General features: G+C 36.2%; 1 protein-coding gene across 4 annotated transcripts in view; it reads left to right on the plus strand.

Annotated features, from left to right (window-relative positions):
* Positions 1–21,085, plus strand: part of LOC106482667 (phosphatidylinositol-binding clathrin assembly protein-like) — a 33,499-nt gene that overhangs the window by 7,552 nt on the left and 4,862 nt on the right. Inside the window, exons 2-20 of one of the 4 annotated variants that reach the window (XM_067304290.1) lie at positions 595–737; positions 3,951–4,026; positions 4,862–4,964; positions 5,144–5,237; positions 5,340–5,451; positions 6,614–6,720; positions 7,304–7,345; positions 12,089–12,174; positions 13,261–13,384; positions 14,206–14,342; positions 14,662–14,765; positions 15,682–15,828; positions 16,289–16,348; positions 16,438–16,548; positions 17,446–17,562; positions 17,684–17,714; positions 18,238–18,358; positions 20,530–20,586; positions 20,927–21,034. In XM_067304290.1, coding sequence (XP_067160391.1) covers positions 595–737; positions 3,951–4,026; positions 4,862–4,964; positions 5,144–5,237; positions 5,340–5,451; positions 6,614–6,720; positions 7,304–7,345; positions 12,089–12,174; positions 13,261–13,384; positions 14,206–14,342; positions 14,662–14,765; positions 15,682–15,828; positions 16,289–16,348; positions 16,438–16,548; positions 17,446–17,562; positions 17,684–17,714; positions 18,238–18,358; positions 20,530–20,586; positions 20,927–21,034 — 1,880 coding nt within the window. Of the gene's footprint in view, positions 1–594; positions 738–2,286; positions 2,399–3,950; positions 4,027–4,861; positions 4,965–5,143; positions 5,238–5,339; positions 5,452–6,613; positions 6,721–7,303; positions 7,346–12,088; positions 12,175–13,260; positions 13,385–14,205; positions 14,343–14,661; positions 14,766–15,681; positions 15,829–16,288; positions 16,349–16,437; positions 16,549–17,445; positions 17,563–17,683; positions 17,715–18,237; positions 18,359–20,529; positions 20,587–20,926; positions 21,035–21,085 lie in introns of those variants that run through there. The other 3 variants (XM_067304293.1, XM_067304291.1, XM_067304292.1) reach the window with 3 other exon arrangements.

A 21,085-nucleotide genomic window follows, 5' to 3' on the forward strand; every position in this document is an offset into this window, starting at 1 on the left:
GACCTGCTATTATCTGCGACTAAGCACTTAGGTTGGTGATTATGTCAGTTTAGCTAAGTGGAAAGCAGTGTAGACTCAGATTCTTTCTCTTAAATCTCATAGAAAAGAGGCTTAGCACAGGTTTGTAGTATCCCACTTACTGTCATGTATGTCAGTACTTGGGCTTAGATCCTGGTTGTAGGATGCTTGCTGCCTGTTGATCTCATGTGATGTAGGTGTCTCAGCTTTTTCTCTCTTCTCTACTTTTCAGTTTTGGTTAGATTGAGTGGCTTCAGGCAGTTGGACACCCAGAATATTTATACTGTCTTTCAGACTATAATTTGGGGCTAGAGTTTCTGCTGGAGCAGGTTATTTACTGTTGAGGTATTGGGACTCTGTAAAACCGTTGGAATGCCTTTGGAGTTCATACTCTGTCTGTCAGTAAAATGCAGTGAATTTAAGCAGAGAATGTAAAATAATTTCAGTTCTTTGTTAAAGAAATAATTGAGCTAACACTTCCAGTATGAATTCTTCTTGTGAAAATACAAAATAACATGATTATCCTCTTTGAGTATATGTCTCATTGTAATGCTTTGACTTTTTTCTTTAATTTAGATCTGATACAGTGCACAAATGAAATGAATGTGAATATTCCACAGTTGGCAGACACGCTTTTTGAGAGAACTGCAAACAGTAGCTGGGTTGTAGTGTTCAAAGCTCTAATTACAACACACCACCTCATGATGTATGGAAATGAGGTAAGGCATAGTTTTGTTAAGGCCTTACTGACAATGTTTTAAGAAATTGTCTCAGTCTATCTGTGAAGCATGAAATGTGTATCTCAGTTTTTTTCAAAGTCCTCCCCCCCCCCCCATTGATTCTAAAGTACTTCACCAGAGAAGAAATAATGCTTGATTATTTCAATACTGAAATATTTCAGTGTTTGCAATTTGGCTGCAGGTATCAGGGTTGGGTTATGAGGGAATGCTAGACTGGCCTTTCTAGAATAAAGACTTGGAAAAACTTCGGATGAGCTTTACTTCATTAGTCTAGTGCTTATCAGTAAAAGCACGGCAAAAGTCTTGTTAGCACTCCATAACTGTGCAGGCAATCTATTAACAGATAAGAATATTTATTGGAAAGGGAAGGAATAGGGTGACTAGAATATTTGGTCTTGAAAATCCTTGTCCAATAGGCTAAGTTGTCATATGTTTCTGTCATTAACATTCACCTGAAACTGTTTTCTGTTATATTTAGTTCACTTAAATTATTTCAGCAGTGCTTATGTTCAGTGTAGTTTTAGAAATGTAATCACACGGTACTAGAAATAGTCTTTCTTGCACAGTCCTGTAATTAAAAAAAATAAACTTTATCTTGATCAAGTAGCAGTTTAGTTCTTAACTTGTGTATATCCATTCTCTTAACTTTTGAGTACTTATTGTAGGTACTGGTAATACTGGAATGATGATTCTCAGTGGTACTGCTTCCTGCCCTTAAACTGCTCTGAAAAGTTAGTGTTGCTTCCTTTCTCCAAATTTCTGGTGACTTAATGAAATGGTCCATAAAACATAGTGTATTCCATGTTGCACTTCCCCATGTTATTTACATGCTTACATTGTAGTTAGAAAAGACAATAGGCTGAAATTAGAGAGTAATCAGAAGTGAAATTCAATGCTCAGAATAACAAGGTTAAATTGAATACTGTAAAGCAGTATGTCTCTTTCAACATCTTTTCTTCAAAGACAGTTTGTATCTCTCCATTGAAGTTTGAAAGAAACAAAAGCCAACAACTGAACCACAGAAAAAGAATTTGGAGCTTAGAGTTATAGGCTACCAGTCAGTATCCATTTGCCCTTGTAACATTTTGTAGTAGAAAAAAGATTTGGATTTTATGTCTGTACCAGGAGTGCTCCTCAATTTTGAATGGGTGCATTTGAAGCTTAAGCTTTTTTATGCCTTCTCTACTCCCATAGCTGGAACACATCTTGTAAGATATTAAAGGAAGGCTTTTTTCTTTAACAGAAAAAAAAAAAAACCAAAAACCTTATCAGTTGTTGAACTTCTAATACAGCAGAAGGTCAGAATGATGTTTGAGCAATTTCTGCCTTGTTCATGGCATCTTGTTCAGCATGACTACCTGTTTCTTGTGATTTTTGGATGAAGGAGGTTAAACCTCTTCATACCTCTGCTTTGTGTAATGCAAAACCTGTTTAGCAGTAAGCCCTGGATTGCAATAGCAGTCGTTGATAGTCCCCTTTCTGTAGAGTGTCAATTGCAGTAGTAAACAGTTCCCTTTAACTGATCAGAATTATTGCTTCTTGGTAAACTGTTCTTCTCTTGACCTCTCTGTTCAAGTTCTACCTTGTGATTGTAACAAATCTGAAAACATTGATGATCAGGATCTTTTCTTTTTTTTTAGGTGAGTTATTTGACAGTCCATGGTGAAGCACTGAAATAAACATACTTCTGTAAATCTATAACATGTTTCATCAAAAAATTTCACGTAAACTCTTGAAGTAGATTTAGCAAATGTTCTGCACATCACTATGTAAACAAAGAGTGGTATTCAGAAAGACTAATCTCTTTGTGCTTCTCCTGCGTAATGAAAGAACGCTCATCCAGAGGGTGTTTCAAAATGATAGCCTAGTTAACATTTTGGGTTGGCATTTGGAGGATGATAGGAGGGCCTAGCCTAACTAGAATCTGATTCAGAATACTAGCTAAATTTCAAATCTGTGTATACACCTCCTGAATATCACTGTTCTGTTCCAGATCATTTTGCAACTGTTTATTTTCTTCTATGTCTCTTTGAATGCAATAATAAGATGTACAAAGACCAGATAAAACACTTCCTGAAAAACAGTGCAAGAAGTTAAAGCAATGCCAGAAATGTTGGCAGTAAAGCTGTTAATTGTAGACTTGTCAGAACTCTCTTACTATATGCTGGAAACCTGTGTGAAATTACTGATAAGGTAGAACATGACACGTTGGGAAATCATCTGAGCCCCTTGGAAGAGGGACTTCAGGGAAGGTGAAAGTACTGCTTATGGTTTAAATCATATGTGTGAGAAGAGAATTTTTTCATCTCTGTGCTAAGCCCTCATTGCAGCTCCCAAAGAGCAGACCCTATATTGAGGCTGGCTGAAAAAGCATGAGTTCTGTGCGGCATACTATAGTCCAAACCTGGCAAACGCTTGAAATTCCACCATGAAAAGTGAAGGAATGGGGCCTTCCCTGCTATAGCAGCAGAGGGACTCAGATCAAAGGTGTAACAAGCCCCATATGCCATATTGATCATGATGCCATTTTATGGCCTGAAACATATGTAAAGATGCATGAAAGTCTAGAAATTGCCATCGTGGGAGATAATGTGTATGGAAAAGTGGCAGAGAAACTTTTAAAATTACCTTGCTATCTGGATTTGTGGTCTCTTACTCTTGCTGCATCTGAGCCAGCTATTATTTGTCAAAACTTAAATGTTGTTTAACCAGCTCAGTGCATTATAATCCTAGACTGACTACACCAACCTTAGTGCTTTTATTCACCACAGTTCTAGAAGCATTATAGTTATTAATTACTCTTTAAACTTTGTAACTAAGCCTATCTCTATCTTCTGCAGCAGCCGCCCTTTGGGAACTGGGATAACTTGGGTGGTATTTTTTTTTTTTCCTGTTTTCCAGCTTGTCTCTTCTAAACTACAAGCTTAACCTAAGCAGCTTCCTCTAGGATTACTAGTATTTCATTCATGGGCAGTGAAGTCATCTTATTTAAATTAAATTTGTATTTTTGCTAAATACCCAATTCTGCATTTTTAACTCATCATTACAGGTTTTTTTAATTTTTGTCTTGTAACCAATTTGTATTAATGGAGGTTACTAGAAACAGTTACATGTAGCTTTCTGTACTATGCTTAAATGTTTTAACTCTCAAAACAACAAAAATGATACTCTCAACTTTTTCTTTACCAACAGCGCTTTATCCAGTATCTTGCATCCCGAAACACATTGTTCAATCTTAATAACTACCTGGACAAAAGTGCCATGCAGGGTAAGGATCCTTCACTGAAGGAAACAACTCTACTGCTTTTTTTTTGCTCAGTGTTAGTACCTGTGTCACTGCATGCTAAGAGACAAATGACTTTTATATGAAAAAGGTATTATGATTTATATTGTATGAGACACCAGAAATGTTAGTAAATGCAAGAAACAAGGAAATTGAGATGCTGAGTTACCCAGCTGAGTGCTGGAAACTTGTCTGTAATATATGTATTGTGCACTTACAAGACTATAAATTAAAAAAGTGAACTCTTAAGCTGTCTAGAATAAGCCTGATGAATATTAGCACGCTGATCTATTTTGTCATTGCATTTTAGTGTTTCACGAGTACATATGAACTGTTGAGGTACATGGAATAGTAACTGAATGTGCTGTATAGATAATGAGAACTCATTCGAATCTCTGAGAGGGTTTCCAATTACTTGCCAGTGGTGGAAAATATTTTTAGGTCTTTATGTGGTTTTTGAGGTATTGCAGTTAAATTAGTGAAGTCTTTAGCATTTTATCAGGAATATATTTCCAGTGTGATTTCTAGAACACATAGTAAGAGCTGCTTGGTAATTGCCTAATATTTTTTATGCTGTAGGCATTTTCTCTTACAACTGTCATGAATACTTTCTTAGTCTTAGCAAGTTGGGAAGAATATAGCTGTAGCACTACATCTCCAAGTGAAAACAGTGAAGCTCAAGATTCTGGAATGTGCCTGTGAAGTGTTTTTTTTTTTAATGCAAATTGATGTGAAATGGACAAATAAGAGAATAGTACTGGAAGAAGATTTAAAAGTATGCATCTTCAAAATGTCTAACTTACAAATGCTTAATTTTTAGGATATGATATGTCTACCTTCATTAGGCGGTATAGCAGATACTTGAATGAAAAAGCACTTTCATATAGACTTGTAGCAGTTGACTTCACCAAAATGAAAAGAGGGTAAGACTATTCCTGCTTCTTTCTTTAAGGTTTTTCATATGTGGAGAAAATACCAGTTGTCCTTGAGCTTGTCATGCATTGGTATTGATTCTGACCCTGCAGATAATGTAACATTGCTGAAACGACTTAGTATGCTGAAGTTTCTTGGTAAACAGTAAGCCTTTTTTTCTGCTCTGTAGGATAGATGGAGTGATGAGAACCATGAATGCTGAAAAGCTTCTGAAAACCCTTCCAATCATACAGAATCAGCTTGATGCACTCCTTGATTTTGATGTAAGTACATTAAGCTCATTGTTAGGTAATACTCTTATTTTGAAGCGAGATCTTTGTTATTTTATTTAATACTAATTTACTTTCTCATTGCTTTCTACACAGGCAAATCCAAATGAACTAACAAATGGTGTTATAAATGCTGCCTTTATGCTCCTCTTTAAAGATTCCATTAGACTTTTTGCAGCATACAATGAGGGGATTATTAATCTTTTAGGTATGTGAGAATTTTTTTATTTTTGAACCTTTGTTGAAGCTGTTGAGAGAAGTAAAAAATGTGGACAGTTTGACTAATTCCCTAATACATTGTCTCAGATTCATTACCATTAAATTAAGCCCTTGTTAGTCTCAGTGATAACAAGCATAGCTTAAGCATGTTTTTTTTTCTATTAACCGTGTGGGGTGATATGAACCAGTCTGAAATAGAAACTGAGACAAGAGTGACTGAGAATAAAACAAAAGTACCATGAATTTACGGTGGATACCCTTTGGTAATTGGACTAAAAGTATTAGTGAGGTACCTGGTTTGGTTTCTTTAAACTCTGATGGTCGCTGGCCCATTATAGACAGGAGCATCACTTATTTTTGTATGTTTAGTGTAGTCACAGCATGATTGACTTTTGGTTTCCTGTACTTTCTTTATATCGTTATTAATTTACTTTTAGCCAGTTCCTGAATCTACATGAGCACAGTACATGATACATAGGGTGTGGGTTCCCCCCCGCCCCCAACAAGAGCTTGGTAAGCTCTTAGCAAAGATTTATAATGAAGACTATTCAAGCAAATTTCTGAATTAAAATGTCTTCTGATCTGTTTATTTCCCTGTCTATTAATTTTGACTTGGTGAAATATCTACAAGTATATAGAGCAAAACCATAAAAAGTGTTAAAAGGAATAGCACCTGCATCCTTCAGGTCAGTTCAGTTTGTGTACCACTTCAGTTGTTATTCTGATGTCTTTTGGATGTTGTGTCCAAAGCATAATGATGTGGGTCTAAAATGTAGTTATATACAAGGAATATTTCCAACAATAAAATAATTTGCCTCATTGCCTGCTAATAAGCTGATTTCTTAAAAATATTCCCCCAAATATCTAATTAAACAGTTGAAGTGATTCACATCCGTGCTTAATAAAGCTTTGCATCGTGTTCTAGTATACTGAAATGAGAAAAGCAATATTTTTCTTTTGACTGATTTATTACAAAAGGTGTCAGATATTCATGTCCATTTTGAAACTCAAAGAGCTTGAATGGGTTATTACTGTCTCTTCTCTCCCTGAAGCTTGTCTCAAATTAACATTTATAATTGTGTGCCAGCTTTTTGCCAGGGAAAGTGTTAACTTACAAGAGTGTGGGTTTTTTTTTTAATTTGCATCCTCAGAAAAATATTTTGATATGAAGAAGAACCAGTGTAAAGAAGGCTTGGATATTTACAAAAAATTTCTAGCCAGAATGACCAGATTGTCAGAATTCCTCAAAGTAGCAGAGGTAAATAAATCTACGTCTGTGCAGCAGGTATCCTTTAGGCATCTGTTCTGGTACAGTGATACATATTCATAATCATGTAACTTCATGAACATTGATCTGTTTACTATACAAAAGAAGTATTTTACAGACTTGTGTTTTAAACATTGCTTGTGTTCATTAACATGAAGTGAGATTCTAAGGCATCCTTTTCATTTGTCAGCATAAACTTTGTCTAAAGTGCTATGAATTTGATGAGTGGTCTGAAATGAATGGAGTGGATGTTAGTATTCTTACAGTACTGTCTTTTACTGTAGTTGCTCAAAGGGGAGAAGTTCCAGTAAGCAATGTGGATATTTCCAAGGCTTCCAATAAGCTCTTCTACATGAAAAAGTTAGATTGGATAAAAGTTTGTTTTGAAATGCAGCGTAATATATTTTAGATTTCTAAGGCATGTTCTTAGCTAAACTCATACCAGTTCAGAAAGTTATAAATATCCCTTTTTAATATCTTAGTTTCTATGTAACATTCAGACCTCACAGTTTTTATTTTCATTGCCACTGCATGTAGTAATGTAATTTTTTTCCCCCCTTTTTTGTAAACTCAGCAAGTTGGAATTGATCAGGGTGACATTCCAGATCTTACTCAGGTCAGTGTACATTTCATATTGATTTAACCCAATTAATTTGTCCTTTGTGTTTTTAAAGGTTTGTGTGCATCATAATCATCATTCATCTTGATGTATTCTCTTCCATATATATGTATGGAAATACATATGGAATATATATGGGAAATACATGTGCTCACTTTTCCCATGGATCAAATGTACTCAATGCTTAAACATTTTGCAGCTGTTAATAAGTGGTGGGTGTTTTTGGTTGCTTAAAGTAATAAAGCTCACAGAAAAGCTTATGTAAGAACTTCTGCTTTTTTTTTTTTAATTACAAGGGATTCATTGTGGCTCATAAGTACATAAGCATCTTGCAATGTCTTGAGGAAAACCTTTCATTTCATTGTAGCCCAATGTCTTCCACTAAGCATATGAAGGTTACTATATACTTGTTCAGTCAAGAATCTGCCCTCCCCCAAAGGTCTCAATAGATTATTTGTTTCTGTATCAGCACTCTGGCTTCAGTAGTGCTCAGTAATGAGGAGCATGCTTAAGAATAGCTTGTGCACTGGAAAATTTAGTCTAAAAGGTGGAATGCAGGGGAATATCCTCTAGTGAGGATAAATAGAGGAGCAGCTGGGAGGTGAGAGATAATTTGACTTGGTGAACAGGAAACATTGGTAGTCCACAAAAGTGCACAAAGCTATTCTTTACAAGTTTCTTCTGTTCATAAGAACGCTGTATTTCTAACCTAGCATCAACCCAACGTGACTGGGGGTACTTGGCGTCCTTTCAGTAGCGTAGAATAACCTGGTGGGTAGAATAAGTGACAATCTGTCAGGAGAGAGGAGTGCCATATAGTTCTAGAGCACTCAAGCTGTTGAAGTGGGCTCCATGTGAAACAGTTAATCTAATGTATAAATTTATATGAACCATAATGTCTAATCCTGTGCTATCTTCATGAAACTAAATTTCATAGGTTAATCATGTAAATATGTATCTTTTGTGGAGATTTGCCTAAATTTCATTTAGTGTGTTTTTAATACAAAGTCAAGTCTGAACTATCCTCACTGTTGTTCATTACTTTCTATGATACAGTTTGCATCTCAAATTGTACTTGTTTTAGAAAGTACTAGTCTCTAATAATTGCTCTAGCAATTAATTTAGTATTAATCCTTTTCAAGTACTTCCAGGCCTTTGCAGTAGGAAGGAAATATGACTATAACCAACAGGATGAGGACAAGTAATGAGCAAATGTAGCAGCGTAATGTTCTCTACTACTGTTTGAATAGCTGTTAGCATCTTACTATCTCAATTGTCTTCTAATCAGCACTGCCTGTTCAGCTGATGTCTGTATTGTGCTAATGAAATTATATTTAAGTCTGAGATAATATTTCTTCACAGATGATGTTGGCTTGAATGTGGTTTGGGTGCTCTTACTTGCCCAGTTAACTAGGTCATTACAAGGTTCTTCAAAGCATGGGGGGTTTTCTTGATTTGCTAAGAATAGGTGACTTGACTTTGTTTTGTTGCTTTTGTATCTGAAACTTATAAATTTTTTTGCTCATTTAATTTGCTGCTCTCACATCTTAACGTTTCTTCTAGTAGTTCAGCTATTTTATTCTAAGTGTGGTTGGACATGCAAGGCCACTTTCTGAACTGTGGTGGCCTTCAGTCTTTTGTGTATTTTGGCAATTCGGTGCCACTGTCAGTCAAGTATTCCATGACACCTAAGAGTTGAATAATCGTAAATCAATTTAGTGCCATGTTAAAACAACTTTCTAAAATTTCGTAATACTGGGCATTCAAAGCAGCTTTAGTTTTCAGTGTGCTTGTGGTCCTGATATAAGTTATGACAGGATCATGGACAATAAATTGCAGCAGCAGTCCTTTGTTCAAATTCTGGTCTACCATATTATGTATATATGTATTTTTAAATACTTAGTTGCTTAGGTTTCTGCTCAGTTTTGTTCGGGGATATGCATGTTTCAGAGTTTTTTTTTTTTTAAGTTGTTCCTGAGAACAATGAGTTTGTACGTTTAGAAGCTTGTTTTTACTGCTGCGTATTGCTACTGCTGTATAACTTTTTTTTTCTTTCCTGATTCTGACAAATATTCACGCTTCACTTTTTCACTGCCAGGGGCTCATTTTTTGTACTTGAAGTGTTCTTGAACTCTCACCAGTAGCTTAGGTTGCTGACTGACTTAAATGTTGCTGTCCTCCCCAATTTAATCATTCTTACTGTCTTATTTTTGTTTTGTTTTCATCTGATGTAGTCCTAAATAGTCATTTCCAAAAACTTAATGAAAATTTTATTATTTTACCTGGCTGTAAAAGACTTAACAAAATCTAGCTATTTGTACTGATAGTGTGACTGTTGCTGGTTCTCATCAAGGAAATAGCACTGTCCTTTTTAGGTGCCCTGGTTCTCAATGACATTGTTTATTTTCTACTAGTTGTTACTGTATTTCATTAGTGCAGCAGGATCACTTTCCCCTGTATGGGTGTTAATCTGTCAGATGTTGTCTTAAGGCGATTTTTTTTAATAATAAAACACGGACTTTTTCAAGTCATAGTATCTACATTAACCAGGCATCTTTTCTGATATAAAACTACTAACCTCTGTTCGCTCAGAAAATTTCAATTCTAATGTTTTGTTGGATGTCTATAGCAATGAGAAAGTTCAGAGAAGAGTGTACCTTTCAAACTGCCTTTCAACTGGATAATGCAGTTACAGAGAACCTATTGGTCTGTTTTTTTTTTTTCTTAAACTCTCTAAAATGTAAACATGCTCTTCCATGCAGATAGGTTTTAGTGTTATCTTGAAAGGAAATATAGACCAGAAAAAACTTTCCAGAGTTGGAGTACAGACTCCTGCTACTGGGATTATCTATCTAGCTGTATTATGTAATGTCTACTGCAAACTTGCATTTCTCTTGAAAGGTAAAAAGTTCTTTTTGGTCCCTGATTTCTTTCTGAAAAGGCATTTCAAAATCCTGCTCCCTTGGGAGTTAGCTGTCTAGTCTGTAGGTTGAATTTATTCATGTGCAGTTGTGGTAACAACACTGTCTTCCAGCTTACGTAGCTCTATTTTCGGAAAGAAGTATCAACTCAGACCTTTAAGCCAAGGAGTTTTATAGGATTACTCTAATTGCCTTTCTTTTGCATCTCTTGTAGCTTGAATCTGGCTTCGTTGAATGTTGGAAGCCAGAATTGTACTTAGTGTTCCAGATGGGGACTTATCAAAGCCTTGTCTGATTAATAATTTTCCTCTTTCCAGGACATACATTGGTCCAGTTTTTAGACAGAAGGGTTAGCAAGGGCAAGTTTGTTTTCTCTTTTGAACAATGCTTATCATATTTATGCTACCTACTGAAAGTTGGCAAGTGGTAACAGAGGTTTAGTGTCTCTGAAACCCTGCCAGTTGATGAGGATTGAGCTGGCAATAGATTAAAATTTAGGAGATCTATTCCCTTCATCTGAATCTGCTATAGGCTTTAATTCACTCATTTTATGGAGCAGGTACTATGTAGTTAAAAGACATGAGTAATGTGGCTGAAACAGCAAGGCAGTGAACTCTTCCAACAGTGCCAGCCTAATAGTTTTGCCTTTCAGGGGGCTTATTTTTGCGAGGGTCACTTAGAGAAATATTACTAGCTACTAACATGTAATCAGTTCAAATTTGTTCTGAGCTGTTTTCTCTGTTAGGAAGAAAATATTTTGATGAGTGGTTACAAACATATGGCAGAAAGGAAGCCTGTTGTGATTGGCAGCGTGGTGGGGTTTGGTTTAGTTTTTTTAGGAACTAAAGCAGTTCTGGTGCTATTTGGTCTTTCTATTTTAAACTTGCTCTTTGTTACCCATCAGTAGTTAAGGTTTGCCTCAGGTGTTGAATAGTATCATGGGTGCTCTCTCAAAAGACTTCATAAGCTCCTGCGTGTTGTTCACCTAACACTCATTTAGATGTCTCAAGTTCCAACTGAAGTGTTTGAGCAAGACATTCAAATGCCAGACTTCATGCTAGATTTAAGTGGGATGAAGCCTTTTTCTTTTAATCTTTTTCATTGTTTATAAAACAGCATAATGTTAGAAGCTTTTCATGGGTGACACTTTCTTGACAAAAAAAAACAAACAACTAATTGAAGTGTTGTTGCTGCTTTCTGATATGTTTTATACTACCAGAGGCTTTGGTGAAACTGAGTTTATTGCGTAATCATGTGCTGAATAGCTATTCAGTCTATAGTATTGTTGAGACAAAACTTAGGTCAAATTTTATTCTGCTTTTATCAAAGCTGACATACTGTTGTGGTTATAAATGTTTCCAATGCAAGCCTTTGTGAAGATCTGATTGAAAGAAAAAAGTGATTGTTGGCTTTTTATTGTTACGGGGGGGGTGGGGAGGAACGAAAATGCAAAGGCTTCCTGTGTGTACTTCTGCAAATTTAAGGGAATACTGGCTAATCATTTGGTTGCTGTTTTTATCTTAGCATAGCAAACACTGTTTTTCCCCCCCACCCCAGTTCAATTTACATACACAGAAGCAGACCTAGTCTGGGGGAATCTTTATTTCATGTCTATAGTGGCATCACTTCTAGTGCACCACAACTGTGCAACTAGAACTTGGGTGTACTGGATGGGGAGGAAAAAAGAAAACCCTAAGGGCACAATTATTGTGGGGTTTTATTTTGTTTCTTTAAGTTGGTGGATGTGAAACTAATCTGTGTGCTAAACAATGATAATGTTTTGTCTAGAAGCAATGTTTTATGAGTACTTTAACTTCAGGCACCCAGCAGCTTGCTTGAAGCATTGGAACAGCATTTGGCTTCTCTGGAAGGAAAGAAAACAAAAGAAGTCTCTGCTGCCAGCAGGTAGGCACCAAATGAATGGCAGTGATGTATTTACTTAAGTTTTATCTTCTCACTAAGCTTCTTCTGTATTCAACCATTTGAGGTTCTCCTCTTGGATTTTATTCATTTACAAGTGTATCTTTGTACAAGTATAAATGAAGCATGTATCAAGTAATTGTCTGATAGCTTAGTCGCACTTGATGAGTAGATATAGCTGTTGGGTTCCTGTCACTCTGTCGGACTTCTTATTATGCTGTAATAAACCACTGAGCTGAGGCCTGTGTATTATTCTTTTCACCTTTTACCAGTTTGAAGTCCCCTCTCTTGTAATATTTTTGAGGTATTTGTGTTTTGAGTTTGGGGATTTCTTTTTGTTTGTTTTTAACCCAAGATAGGTTGGTGTCTACCTTTATTGTCAGTTATATACCTCTCGGACCATGAATTTGTCTTAACCGGTTATAAAAATTTCAGTGTCCTCTTCTCAAAACTGCCAAGTTAGCTTAGATGTTTTGTGCTGACAAGTATTGCATTGTTCTTTCTGTCAAGATGGGTATCCATATGTATGAGCAGCACCTCTGACTTAAGAGGTACTGTCTGACTTAAGAGGAAGAGATCTCTCTTGGCATAGATGTTCCCCCTCAGAAATGTGGGTAAATACTGACAAGTATATCAGTGTAATGTACATTCCTGAATCGCTGTCTTGCATGACAGACTTTTCAAAAGTATCTGAGGATTCGCTTTCCACAGTATTCTGCTAAACTGGTATGTGGGGAAGAACTTCTGTGCTTTATTTCTGATTGTCTGTATAATATGTACATACAAGCTTTCCATGCCTCTGCCACTTGAAGGAATAAAATTCTAGTCTATATGACCTTTAAAGTAAAAACAAAACTGTTACATTCTGCACTTTCCAATACCTGCTCACTGAAACTTGAGGCATTGTCCCTTCACCACACTGCCTTATTGTTGGTATGTCTGCTTTTCTGTACAAAAGAGTAACGTAGGTATAGATATGTAAAAAGATAAGGCACTTGATGCTTAAACAAGTAGTGATGTGCTAGCTGAGAGTTTTTCTTTAACTTTTTAAAAAAATATTTCTACTTCTAGAGCTAGTGCCCTATCCAGCGCTGTTTCCACGCTTGCCAGCACAGGCATGTCATTTAGCAGGATGGATGAGAAAGAGAAGCAGCAGGCGTTGGAAGAGGAACAAGTTAGACTGCAGGCACTTAAGGTACTATATCTTTAAAAAGATTATATTCCAAGATTTTTCACTAGATACAAGTTAAAACCAGGGTTGGTTTAAGCCTGTGTGTGTGTGGACTCTAAGAGAGGCAAAGACTTCTCTCTATAGGTGTGGTGGTTGCCAACGTATGGTGACCTTCTACCCAGGAGTATGATTTGAATAGCTGGCAACTGAAATGGGTCATTTATATTCTTCTTTTCAGGAGATTGGAGTCTATATCTCAAAGATTCATGAAATGGGTATACAAGAGTTCTAGGTCTTGTCACAACAGTTGAGCGTACACTGTTGCTATTATAGGACTGTTTATTGCTAGATGAGATTTTTTTTTTCCTCCCTGTGAAGTATGAAATGATGGTTTAGCCTGATTCTTCAGCCATGTTGCTCATAATGAGAGCACAAGCTATTTTTCTGTCCATACTTAACTGTTGTCAGGTATGGTTTTACAACTTAACTTGCGAAACCTTTTCAAATCTTGGGTATTTAGGTGTAATCTATGGACTTACATACACATTTGTCCATACACATTTGAAAGAAAACCCACTGTGTTCTCTCCTCTGGGTTCCTTAATGCTCTCTTTCCTTTGTTCATTCATTGGTACTTGTTGAGTTGTCCTCCTAGCAACATCCTTCTCTTAAGGCCTTAATCCTGGTCCTTCTGGTTTTTACCTGTTTATCACTATTTCCTGAGGAAGTGCACAGTATAATCTAGAACAGGACAAGATACTGTTTCTCTCACTGAAAGCTGAATCAGGACTGAAGAGTTAGTAAATTAATGAAATTAAATTTCAAACTGTATATCTTATCTTTCAGGAGCAGCGATTAAGAGAGATTTCTGTGGTATCAAATTCCACTTCCACATCAGCATCTCCAAGCACCTTATCAGGAAAAAGCGTGAATACCACTGCAGCTGTTGACCTTTTTGCTGTACCAGCACCCACAACAAATAGGTGAGAGAGCATTTGCTTTCTGAAGCAAGCATAAATGATATTGGCCAGGTAGCTCTGTAGTCAAGTGCAAAGCACTAATCCTAGTAAAGGGATATACTCTTCACAAATAACCTTTTGCTGATGATCACCTGGTGTATTCACATGGGCTTTGGTATCACTCAATAAGTGCTTAATTACCTGGTCTTGTTCTGCACCATTATTCTTAACTGGCTCCCAGTGAAAAGGAAAAAAGTCAGGTCAGCACAAGTTTGTGCATAGCATAAGAATACAATGCCTTTTATGTATCTTCATGTTCCCATCTCTCTCTATCCCTCTTCAGCATGCCCAACCTTTCTAGTGATCTTTTTGATCTTCAGCCTGCATTTGTTCCAACTGTACAGAGTACTCCAGCTATAGCAACATCAGCAAGCAGTGCATGGGGAGGTAAGCTGTGATTTTACTGTCTAAAGGATGGGTGAATTCTTAGAATACAAGAATATTATCTCATGATAAAGCACAGGTTCATGCTTAACTGAACCTACAGCTTAAACCGTAATTACTCTGCATCCAAATACTTCTATCCTTGATAGAGTATAAAACAAGTCATCTGAAAGCTCTGGCAGACTGTTCCAGAGATTTTATTTTTTTTTACATGCATTACAGTAGTGACAATGTGCAGTGGATAGAATGAAGGAGGTATTCAACAAAGGGGAGGGGAAGACTAGTTGTAACCAATAATGAAAGTCCAAATATGCTGAGAAATATAATGAAGCAGATGTAACTGAAGCAGATGTAACTGAAAGGATGCTGTACTAGTATCTCCTTTAAGAGATATTTAATGTATTTTTCATTAAAAATATATTCATAACTTCAAGGTACCTATTGCAAAGCTGCTGTTCCCAGTTTCATGGGGATAGTGTTCTCTATACCATCACCCATTCCTCCAAAGAATAATCAGGATAAGATTAAAAAAATACCCATTAAACTGAAGTAAGGCAAAGGTAACACCATTACAAGTGTTAGTATTCTAATGAGTGGATCTGATATGCTTAAGTGCTATTTAAAAGGCATATTCCTAAAGCCTAGAATGTAATCCCTGACTATTCTTTTTACTGATTAGTGTTCTGTTCTTCTCCCCTTCCTACCTCATGGAAGTACTAGAATTATACTTTCCCTAAATAGAGAACTGTTAGGTTTTTCATCTGAAACTAAGAATTTTTATTTTAATTGGGCTGGTCAGTAGGTGAAAAATCTACTGCTTGACTTCTAATTCTAGAAACTCTCATGTACAATCATTTCGGTCTATTTTTCTTCTCTGCTATTTGTATTCTCTTTTCTTTACCTCTGCTGCATCTGAAAGGTCCTTTCTCGTCCTCAAATGGTTGTGTTGGTTCTCCACCTCATCTGGACATCTTTGACATGAAGCCAGTTGAAGAAGCTGTAAAATCTACCACCCCTTTCATCAGTTCTGCCCTTTCCTCCAAACAAACAGTGGAACTGTTTAGTGGTAATTAAAAAAAAAAAAAAAAAATCTAATTTCTTTCCAACTGGAGATAATACTACTAATAAACTGTGTTGTGTAGTCTTTTTGTGGTTTGAACCAATCTTCACTTTTTGCTAGCAAGTGAAAATAGTGTATTAATTCCTGAGGTATTAACAAAACATGTGTTTCCCTAAAGTTTTATTTCTAGATTTGAAAGAATCCATTATCTTGTTCAGCTTGGCCAAGCTAGGTATCCTAAGACTTGTATCTCAGCTAGACTTTTTGCTGATTTCTGTTAAACTGGAACTTTTTTTTGGTGATAGGCAATGCAAGAGTTAACTAACACTTTTCAGATTTGCTGAATAAGAATTTTTTTCCTATTCCTAAAAATTCTTAAATTATAGTTGCAGACTTGGTTTTTGGATTTTCCCTTCCTTTTCTCTCTTAATCTGATCTTATTTTCTTCTTCCTTTTTTTCATGAAGATGACTTTTGTGGTCATAAACCTGCATATACCTCTGTGTATCATCCTCTGACTGTTGATGGTAATTTGATTTTTAACCTTCTGATTTCACTGTAATGAGTGGTATCTACTCAATGGGTGTATCTGATTTACTCTGAATTTCTTGTTTAGGGTTTCCTCTTCATTCAGCTCCTCCAAGTACCACCTCTTCAGCAATTAATGCAGACTTTGATGCTGTTTTTGGAGGAAAATCTACTGCACCAGAATACAGGACTACTAGTGGTAAAAGCTACCTTATAACTGACCTACATCCTGCAGGCTACAGTTGCCTAACAATTTAGCATGACTGCTGTTACAATGCAGAAATTAATAACTTAATCCATTTGCAAGCTGAATAACATAGGGCTGATAAGATAATAGACAATCAGTTTAATTGTAGTTATTTGATTTAAAATTAGCTCTGAGTAATCTTATACTGTGTAATAACTCTTTCTCTCTCTCTTTTTGGGGGGAATAAACTTCAAATGTGGCCCATCGGATATTTGTTAATGGGTAAGATTATGTTCTCTTTTTCTAGTGCTTATGACTTCAGTGTTTTCTCTTGATATGTGATAATAAGTTCCCCCTAAGTTTGTTGAGAGGCATTGTACTTACAAATAAAATGCAAAGCTAGTTAAGTGTATGCTTTGCATAAATAACTTAATTGTCTTTCTGCTGGTTGATATTATTTTGCCTCAAAGTTCTTGTGAATGTATAACAAAGGAACTCTTGGGTACGTTTGAGATACTAGCGGTATTGTGAAACTACAGCTATATTTCTTACAAGAAATTACACTTTGAAACTATCTTGAATGTCTTTTTTTTTCCTTCTTGAGTTTCAGGAGGGATTTAGCTTAATTTAAAAATATCACCAGTTACTGTTGAAGTAAAATTGGACAGTGTACTAAATATAATACTCCAGAAAGAAGGAGAGGTTAAACTATGCTTCTGCCTAAGCCTTAAACACTTCTGGCATGTTGATCTTCCACATATAAATATTCAGAAAAACCTACTGATAGTGTTATATAAGGAAGATGCCTCCCTGGCTTATGAATTTCTTTCAATAAATGCATTGTACTGTTTTGATAACAGTTGTTTTTTTTTATGTTCTTGCTTTTATGTCTTGGTTTAGCATTTCTAGATGACGTATTGCAACCCACAGTACCCCCACAAAGTCAGAGAACTGCTTTAGCCAATCAGCAAAGTGGAAAAATTTTGGCAAATGATCTTGATTCTTCACTTGCTAATCTTGTGGGAAGTAAGTATGAAGCTTTAAAATTTTATTTTCCCATTTGCTACTGAAAACAAAACAAGACTTTCCCCCCATCCCCCAAATATATTTGGTGATTTTATGCAAGTGTTTGTTTTTCTCCACCCAGATCTTGGCTTCGGAGGAACTCCATCCAAAAAGTAAGTGAATATATCTATTTAATACTCTCGTATGACTGATAATCTGTAGTACATTTTACCGACACTGACATAGCAAGAATCTCAGCTCTGGAAAGCAATCTGCTATCAAGAACAGTGTTGAAACAATGAGTTAATATGGTCAATTATCATAACGTGGGCAAACTTAACATTTAAAGTAGTATGCTTTAGTTTTGCAGTTGCAGTATTTTTATTTAAATATTTCTGTGAGCAGCCATAAAAATGTCTTGCAGTTATATATAAACTCTTCTGAATCATACAGTACAGTGCAGTGGATGATAGGGAGTTTACTTTTAATATAAAACAGAATCCCAAAACCTCATATTCTCTGGAATAGAGATACAAGCAATTATTGAAATAAATCTTGAGTATTTCTACCACCTGTAGATTTCAACTGCCTACATCTATTACAAAACATGTTTTTTTTCCCTGTTTTCCAGTATATCGTTGTTACTATTTACCTGCTGGCCCTATGTGAAAACTAATATTACAGTTTCATTTTTAGATCAGATATGCAGTGGACCCAGCCTACAGAGAAGAAACTTACTGGTGGAACAAACTGGCAAGCGAAAACAAGCACATCAACCACATGGAACCCTACTCCCTTACCCGCTATTCCACATATGGTAATTTCTGTGCCATTGAAATCATACTTCTTACTAGCAAATGCCTTTTTTCCTTCATGAATTAATTTAAAAGAAATAGCAAAGGTTGCTTTGGACAAGACTGAGAAAAACCTGCTTGTAAGATCATTTCACAGACTGAATGAGATGGAGATACTAGTACACTTTACTTGCTCTCACAGTAAAACTTGTCCATTAGACTTCTTGGGGGGAGGGAAAAATCCAGCCTCTCACTTGTGACAGCTCTAAATTAATAAGTGTTTTTTTTTTTTTTTTTTTAACTGAAACAAATGGCCCTCCCTCCCTTCCCAGCACAAAGATGCACCTTTAAGAATCCTAAGAACCTGTTTCAAGGCCAAATAACTACTGTTCCTTTTGGATTTTGTTCCCTCTGCTCGTTACATGGGACGCTACTGCATCTTAACCCCCTCAAGGCACCTTAATTATCAGTTCAGGTAGCACTTCAGAATTTTTGATCATGCTTAACAGCAACTTCAGCACATTTTGAACATAATACCAAATACTGGGTGAAAGTTATAGGATTATTTAATTTGCAGAATGTTGGTTTTCTGGAGTAATGTTTGTAGGCAACTGACTCTTGTGCTATGCTTTTTAAGAGCTTTTTCCAGTATTTTCTGTTCAAATATTTGTACAAATATCAATCACTTCTACTTCCCTCCAAGGCAGCTGTATTTCAGAATGTTTACCTCAGCTTTATGTACAACTAGAGTAATTGCAGTGTTTGCTATGAATTTTGGAATGCTTCTGACTTTATTTTCCAGTGCAAATAGTTTTGTCCTAAATCTTTTTTTTTTCCCCCAGCTTATATGGGTATGCTCAGTCAAAATTCATAAAGCTAAATTGGCTATTAAATACATATTTGAACTTGAAACCAAAATAAAAAAATTCAGATTAGAGAATATCTCAGTTGTGTAGTACTTGTGTGATTTCAGTTTATAATTTGTGCGTGAGACTTCTGAGATCGTAAAAATATTTCTATCCCCTCTTGGTTGCTCTAGAACATGTTATGTTAGAGTGCTGATATATTCTGGTTTTGGAAGATGCTTATCTGTGGGACACCATAGCACATATTAACTGCTGTATGTTTGGGTTGTGTGTGGTGGTTTTTTCTTTCACATGTTCTTGTCTTATGCTTTCTGGTTTAAGCTTATGTTTTGAGGTCTTTATGCCATGTATCAGCTCACTTGGTTGCTAGGAAGTCCAACAATTAATGATCCAAAGAACTACCTTAGCTGTGAGCTATCTTTGAAATCAGTGCCCCAGCAGCTGGAATGGCCTAAGTGTCCTGGCTTGGTCCATGGCATTCAGAGACTCTAGTAATCCTCAGCCTCACATATACTCTTTCATAGCAAAGTACTTTAACTAGCACTTCAGGTTTTTTAAATATAATTAATTAGCACTACTTAATAATGCATGGCAATATGAAGTGCATGCATCATAGTGCCTATAAACATAACCCAGGTTATGGGTTAACTTATACCAGGGTAAGATGCTTTTTGTTTCTCTTTCTTGTTCTTTGTATTGTGATATATTGCAGGCATCAGAATTAAATTTAGTATGCGAGCAATATTTTGGCTGACTAGACATCCATTGCTATTCATTTCTTGGACTGACTGGTCACTGGCTTCCTTGTTTCTCTATACCTTCCTTGCACATAGTAGGAGAAAGGAGGACTACTGCATGCCTTCCAAAAAGCTTCTCGCCCAAATGTTCATGCAAGCAATATAATCAAATATGGCCAGATTTAGTAAAAGTTCTATTTTTGCTGTAAATCTTGTAAGTAATAGCCTCCTAGGTAGGGAGCCTATCAAAGTTACCAGGCACAGTTACTAATGTTACTGTCCTTGCGCCTCCCCCCCCCCCCCCACCCAGTTTGAATTGTTCTAATTAGTGACTTTAGCATAGTTGTAGATAGTTTTGGTACTGGACTTTAGTCTATCCCTTGGTTAGAATTTCACTTTGACCTCTTAAATAATTTTCTGTCCTTACTCCTTTTGCCCTGCCAGAATGGAGTACATTATCCTGGATATGTAAGTCAATTTCTTGTAAATGTTAGCTATTTTGAGTGTTAAAAAATATTTTGTATAGTTTTGTGCAAGTTACTAGTAGGCATGAGCTTATCTAAAAGACATCAAAAATTTTTTTGATTGAAGGTACCTGCTTCTATTGCATACCCAGTGACCACACCTCAAGTGCCTGTATATGGAATGGTAAGGAACTTGCCTGTTTTGTACTCCTGAAAACAGGGTTGTTTTTACTTCAGTGTATGTTATGACAAGAATTACTATGTTTGATTTGTCCTGCAGCTTGTGTATTGTTTCATAAGGTCAATATTGTGTGAAATTGGATAGTTTTTTCACATCGTACATTGGAAGACATTATTCTAAATTTTATACAGCAAGTTTTCTTAAAAGCTGTGACTTAACTCTGTGTGTGTATATCTGTGTTCTTATTTGTTACTGTGCTTATAATGGAAAAAGATGTAGCTTCTAGAATAAAGTGGATTTGTATATACTACTTGTCTAACATCTGTTTCCCTTTTGCTTGTAGGTACCTCCTCAGATTGGAGCTGCTCCTTTGATGGCACCGCAGTCAGTGATGTATACGCAGCCTGGTCTAAGGCCAACAAACCCTTTTGCACCAGTTTCTGGAACTCAGGTGAACGGTTCTCTTCAATCTTAGGCTCATACTGAAACTTCAGTCTTAGTA

This window comes from Apteryx mantelli, chromosome 13 (assembly GCF_036417845.1).
Source record: "Apteryx mantelli isolate bAptMan1 chromosome 13, bAptMan1.hap1, whole genome shotgun sequence".
In the NCBI taxonomy this organism is placed as follows: Eukaryota; Metazoa; Chordata; class Aves; order Apterygiformes; family Apterygidae; genus Apteryx; species Apteryx mantelli.